Raw genomic sequence first — 13,610 nt, forward strand, 5'->3', positions numbered from 1 at the left:
CTGATGGCCATTGAAATAATTATTATATTTGCAATTATTGTCAATTTGGGCTGGAAGGTCAGAATTCACAGTCATGTGATTGAAAAGCATGCAGTGGAAACAATTTACTAATAATGAATGTCAACCCTGCAGGCTAGATGCCTATCCTGCATCTCCCTGTAGCCCAGTGATTAGAACATCTACCTGGTGAGTGGGATTTTTCACTTTGGCTCCTATTCACACTCAATAATAAACTGAATAAAGTGATAAGTTTTATTTTTCTTGAGATTTTAGCAAAAAATTTGAGAATACCTAACTAAAATCAGCCCATAAGCATTGATCCGTTATTTACCTGATAATGCCCTATGACTTACAGATTTTTTGCTACATTTGCAGACAAGTTGGCTAGGTTGAAAGCTTCAAACCCTGAAAGTTTCATCGTAAAGTGTCTGACTAGAGTTTGAAGCAATAATAATTATTGTTTCAAATTCTAGTCAGGGTTTATTGTTAAAATGAAGGACTTGACATCATCCTTGCTATGGTAAATAAATAAACAACATTTATTTATTTTATTTATTTTAATCTAAACTTAGCTAACATTTTCATTTGTTAAAAACAATATTGTTACTTATATTTCTCTTTTTACGATAAAATTATAAGACCGTTTCATTATGGTGGCTTTCACATCATGTAGTGATATTGCAGCATGACCAATCAACAACAATCAGTCTTCAGAAAACCAATATGATCAACCAATTGTAATATTATTATTGTTACCTGATAGAAACTAACATTGGCCAAGTAATGATCAAGATGTATGCCCAAGGTTGTTAGTGACTGCTTGTGATTGCTAGTGATGGCTATTGAATTCTACCATTTGCCATTAAGATGATTGTTGTCAAATGTGTGATCAATTTTATTATTTCCACTCGAGGCTTGCTTGCAACCTTGTTAATGGGGATTTACCTCCTAATGGAGACACGATCTAAGGAAAAATATTTAATCCAGTTTGTTTTCTCTTTTCCTGACCCTGTCAATTTTACCAGTTTACTTACAACTAGAATTAAAAAAATACCATTATAGTTTTATTGTACACAGCCAAAGTCTTCCATCATATGATAAAAATAACAGCCTTTCTCTAAGACCAGGTATTTAGATAAGTTTTATTGATTTGCAATATACAATACCACAATTTTTTTGAGTTTACAGCAATACTATGCATTAAGCCTCTGTAAACAGCAGGATTAAATATTATTTTATTATGACTTCACTTCAGAGAAATGAACAGTGAATCATCTCTTATTGCCGGCTTCTCATTTGCCTCACTCAAGTGAATGCCTTGCTGTCAATTTCATATTTTCAGCATCATAGGTTACTTCAATGCATTTTCTGTATAATTTAAGGACTTTGCCTACTTTTGTTACTCCGCATACATTCTAAGCATCTCGAGGTACTCGGGTCTCCTATGGGTGGTGCCTACTAATACAGGGATATTTTTGCATGGTCTAAAACTATGCAGAGAAAGCAGAACTTGGTATCCAAAATGCACTCTTAGAGATAATAAAGCTTCAAATTGGAAATAAGCATCATACATTGCTTTGTACTTTACTGCTTTTGCTTTTTATAATAATAATTGTTGCTTAATTATCTCCAAAAATACCCCACTACCCCTAATTTTCTTTCTGGTTTCCAGTAGCCCATACCAAGATATGCTTTTCCCACATAGTCATAAACTGTGCAAAAATTCTTCGGTATTAGGAGGCACCGTCCTTAACAGTTTGTTTTTTCCCACAAAAGATAAATCAATGACATATGATGAAACAAAAATAACAAAATAATGTTTTGTTCATTGGTGTGTTCTCAATTTTTAATATCAATAGATTTATTGATATTCATTGTTAAAGGTTTATTAAGTAATTACGCGGGATGCCCTGAGGGGCATACCGTGTCTAAACACAGGTCAATTTCTTTCCTTTTTTTTTCTTCGTAGTAGCCACAAATCTGCACATTAATTTATTCATTAAACTCTACTCTCTCCTAGTAGGGATGTATTGTTCTGATTGTCTTCAACAAAAGCAGGCCAATCAAAAATTATCCATTCTTGTCGCTTGCATCGCGAGGGAGGGGACCCACTCACCCCTACCTGTGTGACGTCAACGCATCATTTGATTTATTCATTAAAACGGGATTAAATTTGTAGCGCCATATTGGTAACATGTTGTGGACCCAAGTGTGCCGTTTTCAAACAGAAATTTAACCATTTTGAAGCAGTAAATCGAAAGAATAACCTCTAAGAAGCACTCGACATTTAAAACAGTCGAAATTGGAGAGTTCCTGGTGAAGGAATCATGCTTTGTTTGACAGTTCCGAACCACGATGGGAGACTGAAAAGAGGTCATTGTGAAGCTTTCATTATCGTAATGGAATTTCCGAAATTTCCGGTGAGACCCTTAGTAGCGTAACACAAGGGACACAACATAATGCGATCTTCGTGACTCAAACTATTCCATTAGCAAGGATAGTTTTATCAATCGGCGAAGCATGTAACAAATGAATCACCCACAGCATTTCGCATAAATGCCAGTATAGAAGAAATGCCAACCTCTAAAGATCTGAAATCTGGAGATTTGTATCTTCTGAGCACCCCTCCCCCTAAACAAAATTGATGCACTTACCCCCCCCCCCCCCCCACTGGCACAAAATTCGCATGAAACTAGAGCTTTTTGTCCTGCTCTTTAATTGGTTGAACGTCGCTTATATTGCAATGATGTTGGTTTCTGTCATAGTTTGTGGCAGATTGGGTAAAATGGGTATGCAAATTTAGTCATGACACAATATTTCTTAAATTTACAGAAAATTTGAGGTGAAATACTAGACTGTACAATTAAGACGCCAAGTCGCTTTTATCCAGGAGGTTTAGTCACCCGTACGGGAGACCGGGAGATTTGTTCCGTATCCGGGAGACTCCCGGATAATCTGGGAGAGTTGGCATGAATGGTATAGGCATCTTGTTTTACATAATTTTAGGTATCCTCAATTGGTGGAGGGAATATTTTTCTTGGCTATCTCCACTTTGTCACACATTTCTAGTACAATAATTACTATAATTATAATTTACTATTATTATAATTATTGATTTCATCTATTGATCTGGCCCAGTGATATTCATTCCTTATGCAACAGTTCCAACCCCTTAAACAGGAGGTGTGTTACTTGAAGTTACTGAAGTCCATACGTAACTTGATGGAGGGTTGAGCAGGAGCCACTTTAGGCTGTACTGCAGGTTGCTTTGGCTTGGCTGCAGGCTGATTAGCTCTAACTGCAGCTTCCAAGCGTGGCTTTAAATCTGGTGCTGAGCTCATTACTGTTCTGAATGGTTCTGGGTATTTGGGTCCAATTTTCACAAGTTTCTGCAGCGCCTCATCATGGAGGTTCTTAGTTACTTTGCTTTCTTTAGGCATGTTAACACTGTCAGACAGTAAAGATATCAGGATTGGAACAAGTAACCCAAGCATGTGTACCTCTGAAAGAAAACAACAATAGAAATATGGTAAACATCACCAACATGCTGCAAAAAGTGTTTTGTTGTTGGGTTGTTTACTGATACTAAAATCTGCATTAGCCAGCAGAAGTTTGAGAACTTTTGATTGCAAGGTGAAGGTACCTTTCATTAATATTACTCAGCTCCCCATAGGATAGCCTAGGCCAAAATGGATCTCTCACAATATGGGCGTATTGCTACAGCAGGGTCATGTATCCTGTCTGGGTACTGTTGTACTATAATAACCCAAGTTCATGCATAGTGATAGGAACACATGTTCAGTGTAACCAAATTCTGGATCTCAAAATCAACACTGTGGCTTCATACACGGCAAAAATTTAAAATAGTAAGAGATCTATTTAATTTGGAATAATAGAATTATAGACTTAATTACTCCAGATGTGAAGGCCATGATACATACTCAGATGGTCCTCTGTGAGATCCACCAAACTCTCCATAATTTTGATGGCTGCTAAAGTCACTGTTAAGTGATCCTCCCTTGTTGGTTTATTGATGCACATGTCATTCAAAATCATCACAATGTGGGGAGCTAAAGCATTGATGAAGGGAAAAGAAACACTCTTCTCTCTGCACTGGAACACAGACTCAAGTGTTTGCAATGCCTTGAGCTGAATCTGAAGAGAACAACATTAAAAATAGTTTCTGTGAGACCATGTACACAAAACTACCAACCAGGATTATCACTACTTTGCATAAGACAAACCAATAACCAGAAAGTCTCATACTTTCAAGCCAGTGCAGCCAACAACCACTTGACAACATGTAGAAAACTGTGTGTTGTTATCTACTAAAGTGTTAGTTTCTCTCTTGAGTTTCTCTTTCGCTTGTTTTACCAAACTCCTAATTCATTGTCAAATTTCTAGTTGGTTCTTGTACATGTAGGATATGGTTGCTCAGAGGTGTGGATTTAACAGAGTTCACACAGTCTCCACATAACACAAACACCAAAAGTAGGAAGCAGAACTTACCTGTGTGTTTGTTGATCTAATGCATCTGGTGAACACATTGATACATTGTTTCTGCAGATCTGATGCCAACACAACTTCTTTTGGTGCAGAGAGAATGAAAATGGCCAGTGCAAGCATCACTACAGAGTCATCCATTGTATTTGCTACTGCTGCTGCTGCATCTGTAGTGGTAGATTCTGCATTGGCTTGAGCATCTGACAGAACTGTGGCTAATGCACTGTTGTGAACAAAGAAGAGTTCAATTACCAATACACATTATTTGAAATCCCTTAATCTTTAAGAGTTAACATAAAGGTAGAAGTAGTGCGTAATTCACTCAGGGTGACAGCAACAGTGAACAAAAGAATATTCAAGGTTAGCTACAAATAATATTTTAAAAAGAATATGAAATTATTAGAATAATGCAGTTATCAGTCAATAATCCCTGAACAGAACACCAGAAGTTTCCTAAAATAAGCAAGATTTTGTCAAATCTGCACAAGGACACAGAAGAACACATTTTCACTATTTCACATTATTGTGGTTGGTAATAAATTGTATATACTGATAAGCTTACTTTAATATTGATATGGGAAAGAATTTTAGCCTTTCCTGTATGTTGGAATCTTCAACCCTGACAAGTTAGTGGCCCATTAGGCCAGTGCAGAGTGGCTGGTAGACTTAAGTTACATTGCTACGTTAACAATTAACCAAAAAAAATAGCCAAAAAGTTCAGTCATCTGCTCTTGTCTAAATCATATTTATTTAGCTGCAAATGCCTTTCAGTGACATTCTGGGTTGATTATCAAATTTGCATGTTAAATTAATCAGACACAACAATTTTTTGCCTCAAGGAGAAATGTATTATTTTGTGCTTAGAACAAGGGATAATTTTGCAAAAAATGTAAAGTTGCATAATTTAATTATTTATGCATCCTCATAAATTATCTACGTATAGTGACGATAGTTCTGTTGATCACTGAAACAATCCTGTCAACACCCAGTCACAAGCCAAAGACTGTTTCTCATCAACTTACTATAATTACGGTATTAAATTTTTCAAAGAACTAATTAAAGAAATGAATTAATGAGAACAATATACCAAGTTTCACTTTCATCCATTAAGTGCCTTGGCTATAACATAAAATGAATATGGAAGCAGTCAAGAGATGAGGGGTTGGGAGTACAACCACCCTTCATTAAATTTTGCATTGTTTTCACTTTACTCAGATTGCCTCATTTTTTAAAAGTGTATGTGGCCTACAATTTATTCCCAAAACATAGCCCACTATTATTTTTTTCTGCATCCCCCCGTCCTTAAAGTGAAACTTCCCACAGATGTGGATTTATTTAGTTTTTTTTTTTTCACTTTCAACTTGTGCTACTTTGTTGCCCTTCTGTTTCATTCCCCAAGGGATACCAAGTGCCTTGCTGAGGAATTTTTCTCCAAAATGCAGCAGAAACAAGTAGAAAAAACACAGGACAAGGATTTGGGAATAAATAAACTGTAAGCCATATGAAAAAGTGACGCAAATATGAGCAAAGATCATTAAACAACCAAAATCTGATATAGGATGGTTACGTTCTCTGAGCCCTTCAAACTATAAAGAAATTAGGGCAACTGTTCTTACTACTCATAGAAATAAACAGTCCAACCTTTGAAGCAAATCAATCCAGTCCTTGGAGCATTTAGGATTCTGTGTATACAGTGATGTGGTAAGCTGCTTCAGAGCTTGTAATGTTGCAGACACAGTTTTCTGTGATGAAGAGTCCTTGATCAATGCCACTTCACGTAATGAACAGGTGAGAAGATACAACACACTTGGTAACACATTAACTGAGGCTTCTGGAGTGCACAGGCCGGGTACAGTTGGCAGGATGGACACTGCTTCAGATATTAACCTGGAACTCTCCAGTGTTAAAGCTTTAAAAAAACAACAAATGAGGACAATATTTATATATTTTATAGATACAACATAATTCAAAGTGATTGGCAAAGTTATATGGGCTCACAGCAGGGAAATCACGCAAAAAAATTTGATGCTGTCACTGACAGTAATTCTCATGCTATTTGTCTCTTAACTCACCTTTCCACAATAAATTTTTGTAACATTCAATTTTTTTGTGTTTTTCACAACTTTGTTTGAATTGCAAAAATCTAAATACCGGTATGTTATGAAAAACAATGGCAGCTAAACATTATCAAACTTAAGAAATTTTAGTGATCCAAAAATATTAATATCATCCTCCACTTTAAGCATCACACATTTAAAAATTACATTGCTCTGAATACTTCTTTTTCATTGTAACTAAATTAATTTTATTTCTGGATCACTAAATTTCCCAAATCTGGATAGTGTTTGTTTGACATTGTTTTTCATAACATATTTAGATTTTAGAGAAATTGCATTTTACAGTGTGACTACTATTAGCGGGGTCACTTAACACTGGCCAATCAGATCACAGTAGGATACCAACAGTGAATAATTCCAAAATTTGGGGTTTTAACTGTTGTTGTCCGTCTACTCGTGATTGGTTCAATTGGCTTTGGTTGAAATTCTTTGTTCTTGTCCTGCAATCTGATTGGCCAGTTTTGTTTAAGTGAGCCCAGTAACAGTAGTCGCACTGTAAATATGTAATATCTCTATAGACAAAGCTCTGTGAACAGACACGTCTCCTAAACAGCAACACACAAACACTAACACCACCTGAGAGATAACTTGAATGTAGTACAAGGAAGTCATCTTACAAGAGGTTCAACTGTGACATGACCTTCAATTAACATTTCATCTATTTTCAAGAGTAACTTACATTTAAATCCTGAGCCAATGGCCACTAGCAAGACTGGCTGTTGATTGGATTTGGCAGAAGAAGGGAGAAGATTTGGAAGCTGTTTTTTGAGGACACACATACAGATCTCCATAACACCAAACACCAACGATCGACCAGGAGTCAAATCTTCTTCACCTTCACTCTCAGCCTCTGAACCACTTTCAGAATGAATACATGAAGCACACATAAATAAAATCCTCTTTATGCACAAATCAATGTTAATCCACTACCCCCTCCATACATTGCCTGGTTCTATCAATTTTGTGTAATACAGTGTATGGTGCAATAGATGATGTAAACAAAAATTCCAAAGTAACCTGGGACAGGCAGGGTCATTCCCAAGAAAATGTTGTCCTGAAAGTGGATAAATATTATTGCTAACTTTTACCAACCAAAAAATCCAATTCCCCAGTATTTCTTGGGTTGGGAGGGGAGAAGTTGTGGACTCTCTCTCCCTCCCCCCCCCCCCCACCCCCCAACCCAGACATGACTGGTGCATTAACCAATGGTTTCAACATTTGACCAACATTCGTTCAGCAAAAGTGGAATGGATGTTGGGCAAATGTTGCACGGAGTGTTCAAATGGCTTCAATGCCATTCAACATTTTCGAGAGCAAAGGAAATGTTGTGTGGATGTTGAATGAAAGTTTAAACCTATTTAAATTTGATTCAACACGCTTTCAACAAGCTTTCAACAATTTTTTCACTTTCAATAATGTTGAACGACCTGTTCAAACGCCCCCGACATTTGGTTCAACAAATTGTTGAACGCATGTTGAAGCAAATGTTGAAACCATTGATACTTTACAACCCCTTTGTCCTTCCTCTAGGTGGTGGAAATAGTCTGCCACTGGGTTCCTCTCCGCATTTTGCCACCTTTCTCATGTATACACCTACTGTAGGTTTGTGGAGCAATATTTCTTTTTGAAGAAAACAACAGCATAACAGAGGCTAGAGTCAAACGACCAAGCTATAGAGACAAAAGTCTGCCGTACTAACAGCTAGACCACTGTAATACCTAACACACCTGTACAACCCCAAAGTGTAATGTTTATGTTACTAAATGCATCCAATAAAGAGGCCACAAAGAGCACAATGGCTTCTAACCAGTTACATGATAGGGTGGAGGGCATCTTACTTGACAACCGCTGCCTTTTTGGATTCTAATGATTCCTGCGCTGCTTTAACAATCTGCCTCATAACTCTCATAGCAGCTAACTGGATATCGAGTGAGTCCCTTGTTAGCAGAACTCTGTGTAACACACTCAGCATCTCAACACCAAGAATCTGGAAAAGAACCAATTAACAAGTTAAACAGAAAAAGGTGAGGATGCAAAATCTTTTAATAAGGATATTTAAAGATAGGTAGCATTTTTTTTAAAATATATAATTATGTTTCACTGACATTGTAGGTTTCCTTTATTCATAATGCAAGAGTCATGTCTCCTATTAAAAACAATAATTATAAGAGGGTATTTTACTAATTACAAGTATGTGAAGGCAGGAGGAGAGGATGAAATGACAGAACATACCACTTACAGTACCTGTTCATTTCCAATCAGAGTTCTTGCCCACCGTGAATCCAGCAAGCTGTAGAATGCATTCAGACAAGCAGATACTGTACTGTTTGGCTGTGTTGCTCTGGATGAACACAATGATTCCATACAGATTCCCACCAACAAATGAAAGTAATCTGTGTTCACTTCTGTTGGCGTCTTGGCAGTTTTAATCATTGACGGTCCACTGTTTGTATCTAACGATCCACTTGATAACCCTGGGATCATCAAATTATGAAGAGAGATAGTAATTATTTTCTCATCATCAAATTTAGATTCTGGATCTAGATAGAGTTTACTCTGAGCAGCACAGATATGGACAAGCTTTACCTGCTTCCATATCATGCTTTGTGCTTTCAAATCCTCCATTGTTTAGCCACAAAGAAGCTGCATGAACAATAGAAGGCCAGCAACTCTGGTAATGAGGTCTCGCTTGATCCATGGAGTCAGGACTGCAACAACACCATATTTAATATTGATGATGGAGGTTAGCAGGCATATTTATTAAAAAAGTGAATTCCTTCCTTTGACCTTTTGCTGAGTCAATTATTAACACTAATTGTAACAACTGCAGTAAAGAAAGTCTACGCTGAAAGGAAAAGGACAACAGCTTATTAGTATTTTGTCTTAGAGCCACACTGAAATTAGAACTGTAGGTAGCTCATCATGAGAGGTTACTTTCAATGCAAGTTATTTATCAGTGTCACTGAAAATAAGGCAATATATAGCCACAACAACCCATGAAATAATTTCACAATAACAACCAAGTTAAAATGCTGAGTAAAATATCTGCTCACAAGAATCTTCATTTTTGAAGAAGAAGAAGAAGAAGAAGAAGAAGAAGAAGAAGAAGAAGAAGAAGAAGAAGAAGAAGAAGAAGAAGTATTCTAATTACAAATCAAAAGCAGTTCTCTAGGGTCTATACTCTTATAGACCATAAAAAGACATCAAAAAATGCTCAGAAAACTCAAGTGGAACCACGAGCCACAGGGGAGTGGTTTCACTGCCAAGTTTTGGACATTTTTTGGTGTCATTTTATGGTCTATAAGAGTATAGACCATAGAAAACTGCCATTGATTTGTTTTTTTTTACAATAACATGGAAAAACTATGAGCGGAACTGGCTTTATTTTCTGTTAAGAAAGTGCGTATGTTACATCTGACGTCATTTTTATTGACCGTACTGTTATAGACAATAGCTGTGAGCCAATCAGCGCATGGGAATTTCAACAGTTATTGTAAAATTTGTGTTCTCAACTGTAAAGTTGATGATAAAAAATGTTAAAATATGAACTATTTCACCCAAATTGCAATTAACAAATCGACGGCAGTTTTCTATGGTCTACACTCTTATAGACCATAAAATGACGTCAAGTGGAACCACGAGCCACAGGTGAGTGGTTTCACTGCCAATTTTTGGTCTATAAGAGTTTAGACCATAGAAAACTGCTGTTGATTTGTTTTTTACAATAAGTACAAGCAGAATTGGCTTTTTTCACGTTGAGAAAGCATGCACGTTACATCTGTACTTTACTATCTGCGCTCTAATGGACAATAGCTACAAGCCAATCAGCGCGGGAGGAATTTTGACAGCTATTGTAAAACGTCAAAACTCTCTCCACAGTACTGTTGAGAGATCAAGTACTGTATTAGATTGTAGCTGAGAGGAAGCATGACCTATTGTAACTACCTGTAGAACATTCCTCCTTGTGGTGGTAGCTGGGAAGAGTATTCCGCTGGAAGAGCAAGAAGTGCATGATCCTTCAATGCTCCAAGCCAATATTTACTGAGTGACTTTAACTCTGGTTCAACTAACTCCAGAAGACTCCCAGAAGGTTCAGAGAAATCATCCTCATCTCCACCACTGGCTGGAGATGGGCTGTCTTGCTGCTTCATGGCTACAATATACACCTGTCACGCAGTAACATGCCAAATTAGAGCATATTTGGAGAGGTTTGGATTCGCATGCTAAATCATCACTAATATACCCATTTTCCATCAAGTCTGTTGCAATGAATGGCTTAATACATTGTTTACTTGGTAAATGACTTTCTATATTCCCTGCCAAAGTTCACTATTTTACAAATTATTCAACAAAATCTTCTGGAAATTAGGAGAAAAGGAAAAAACTCCACACAATGTGCCACCTATTTTACCTTATTAGATACCACCTTTGACATAAACATGCCTTGCACTTGGTTCCTCTCTCGTGACTTCCCGTGCCGCTGTTAGTAATCTGTGTTTTTTAATTAGTGTTCTCATTTGTAATTTTTCTTGATTTTTCTTAGGTTGGGGTTGCACCTCGCATGGCTATCATATCCCATTTGCGCTAATCCTTTCAATCTTTCTTTTCGTATTTCTTTCTCTCATATTTATAGTTTGTTATTTATTAATTACTTTATTGACCAATAAAGCTGAAAGAAACAGATGAATCTTTGGAAAATGCCATTTAGTGGACACTGCAATCTCTTAAATCAGCTATCCTACTTATTTATTTCAAGGCTATATTTAAAGCCACACTTTTTTCAAACAACATGAGGTCACTAACAAGTGAAAAGAAAGGAAATTACCTCCGCCCAAGCTTTTAAAACAGCCAGTTTTTCCATTGTGGTAGCAGCCTCATTGTACAGCTGTAAAGAAGAATCTTTTGCCTGTCCAACTTTTGAGAGTTTAGTAACTAAGAGTTGCTGAATTCTCCGTACATCATTCAAGTCTCGTGCAATGCCACTTGCAATCCATGCACTGCAGACCTGTAATGAAGGTTATGTGTTGTCATTCTCAATTAGCATAACTGCTAAAGTTTAGACACTAACTTAAGACTGCTTTTGTAGCTTACTACTCCTTTCAATTACATGTGGACTCTGAACTTCAACCCCAACTAACGATGTGCGTGTTTTACTGCTGTCAATCATAATTATGACAACAACCAGCTGACTGCAAAAATACAGAAACCGACAAAGCAGCCCAATTAGGTTTGGCATCTGTATGTTGTGAAATGTAACCAAAATTTTTCACAAGAATTTATACAAACAGAATTCACTTTACATTAGGAATACCTCACAAGCCATGGCAGTAACATCAGATGGCATATCAGACGCAAATGCTGGTCGTAATGCTGCACCAACCTGTCAAACATACCAAAGTAAATGTTTGAAAAATTATAAAAAAAATGCAGAAAAAGAAAGAAAAGCCATGGCTTTCCCTTACCTGAGCTTGAAACTGTTCCAATATAACATGACCTGGGTAGTCAGGGTCAGGGACTGAAGCAAACATGTTTACAACATCCTGAAAAGAATGTGTACAAAATAACTATTAGAAATGCATTGATATCAACAAGTGCATGGTTTCAGGCCATCTTACAAGAACATTCCTTGAAACTACCTACCTTGGCCCTGCCATTTGGTCCAAACTCAATATATCGATTTGATTGTCTGAATCACTGGGCACTTACAAAAAGGGTATTAAACTTGTTAATTTCACAAGCCTGCTAGACAGCTCTTGTAAAGACTGTTTTTTATGTAACAACTAATAACCGATTTTACATGTGGATGTACATTTTATGTATTTTATTGATTATTAGATTATTTTATTAACTATTAGATAAGTAATTGTAGTTAAGTGTCCCCAATTAGTGTACATTGTATACTAGCGACTTCTATAATAGCGACCACTATAATAAAGTTGTTACTTCTTACTTACTTACTTACTACCTACACATATACTACACAGTCAGTTGTACCTGCAAAGTACTCAGACCCTCTAGCTTTAACTGATCACAAATTGCTGTGGCTGCAATGAACACCATTCTCACAAGCTCTTGAAGATGCATGACAAGAAAATCTACAAGGAAAATGGAAAGCATATTTATTTAGCACTGGAAATAATCAATTAAATTTACAGTTTCTTTAAAGTGAAGTGTTGTCAGCTTCTACTCTCTAAGCATGTAAAGGCAAAATCATCCTCTACAGTCATGTCACTCTGTCACCCTCCCCTCCAAGGGATCATGAACCTCTCCACTTCCACTGAAACTCCCACATCTTACATACTTTACATGATTTTACAGGAAGACAAAATGAGATATATAGACATGTGCATAGTCTGAGCAATTCATAAAATCTCACCTTCTCCAGATTCCTGTCGTCTTGCACGTGCCAGTGCTAAATCAAAGTGAGCGGCCTGTTTTGATTGACAGACTGTAATTATTTTCTTGATGCACCCAGTTGCAAACACTCTTGTTGGCCAGCGTGGATCCACTTTAGGATGAGTTTCTTCAGGAGCTTCACCTGCTGTCATACCTCCACCTTCATCACCCTCATCACCCTCTCCTCCCTCATCAGCCTCTGATAATACAATGCACAGAAAAAGCATCACAATTAACATTCTCTTAGGGCGCCTTCCACTTGGCTGGCTGGCTCAGTCATTTTGCAAACGGAATGCACCAATTTGAAGGACAGTTTATATGCCACTTTCTTTAAAATTGCTTCAAACTGGCACACACTACTCTCAGAATGTGCCATTTTGAAGAATCAGTCCTTCAAATAATTTGGTACACTCCATTTACAGACCGACTGGTCTGGTCAGCCAGTTAGCCATACAGTGTGACTAAAAAAACTACGAACACCTTTTTTTTCTTCAATTTTTAGCTTATCCGTTAATGTAAAAGAAGACACTAATAATGATTTTTTTCTTTGAAAGTTTGTGACTTTATGGTTTTGAGATTCACACAGTACATTGC

The 13,610-nt window shown here is 37.0% G+C and overlaps 1 protein-coding gene across 1 annotated transcript in view; it reads right to left on the bottom strand.

Annotated features, from left to right (window-relative positions):
• Nucleotides 1-910: 910 nt before the first annotated feature.
• The window catches only part of LOC146489383 (HEAT repeat-containing protein 5B-like), a 35,799-nt gene continuing 23,099 nt past the window's right edge, over nt 911-13,610 (bottom strand). Inside the window, exons 20-33 of the mRNA XM_085108476.1 lie at nt 12,997-13,215; nt 12,615-12,715; nt 12,083-12,160; nt 11,932-12,000; nt 11,446-11,625; nt 10,566-10,786; nt 9,207-9,328; nt 8,865-9,094; nt 8,459-8,607; nt 7,300-7,478; nt 6,145-6,412; nt 4,510-4,726; nt 3,942-4,155; nt 911-3,502 (exon numbers count right to left, since the gene is read on the bottom strand). Coding sequence (XP_084964602.1) covers nt 3,189-3,502; nt 3,942-4,155; nt 4,510-4,726; nt 6,145-6,412; nt 7,300-7,478; nt 8,459-8,607; nt 8,865-9,094; nt 9,207-9,328; nt 10,566-10,786; nt 11,446-11,625; nt 11,932-12,000; nt 12,083-12,160; nt 12,615-12,715; nt 12,997-13,215 — 2,561 coding nt within the window. The 3' untranslated portion in view covers nt 911-3,188. The remainder of the gene's footprint in view (nt 3,503-3,941; nt 4,156-4,509; nt 4,727-6,144; nt 6,413-7,299; nt 7,479-8,458; nt 8,608-8,864; nt 9,095-9,206; nt 9,329-10,565; nt 10,787-11,445; nt 11,626-11,931; nt 12,001-12,082; nt 12,161-12,614; nt 12,716-12,996; nt 13,216-13,610) is intronic.

This window comes from Pavona decussata, unplaced genomic scaffold (genome assembly GCF_977016875.1).
Source record: "Pavona decussata unplaced genomic scaffold, jaPavDecu1.1 SCAFFOLD_6, whole genome shotgun sequence".
NCBI lineage: Eukaryota > Metazoa > Cnidaria > Anthozoa > Scleractinia > Agariciidae > Pavona > Pavona decussata.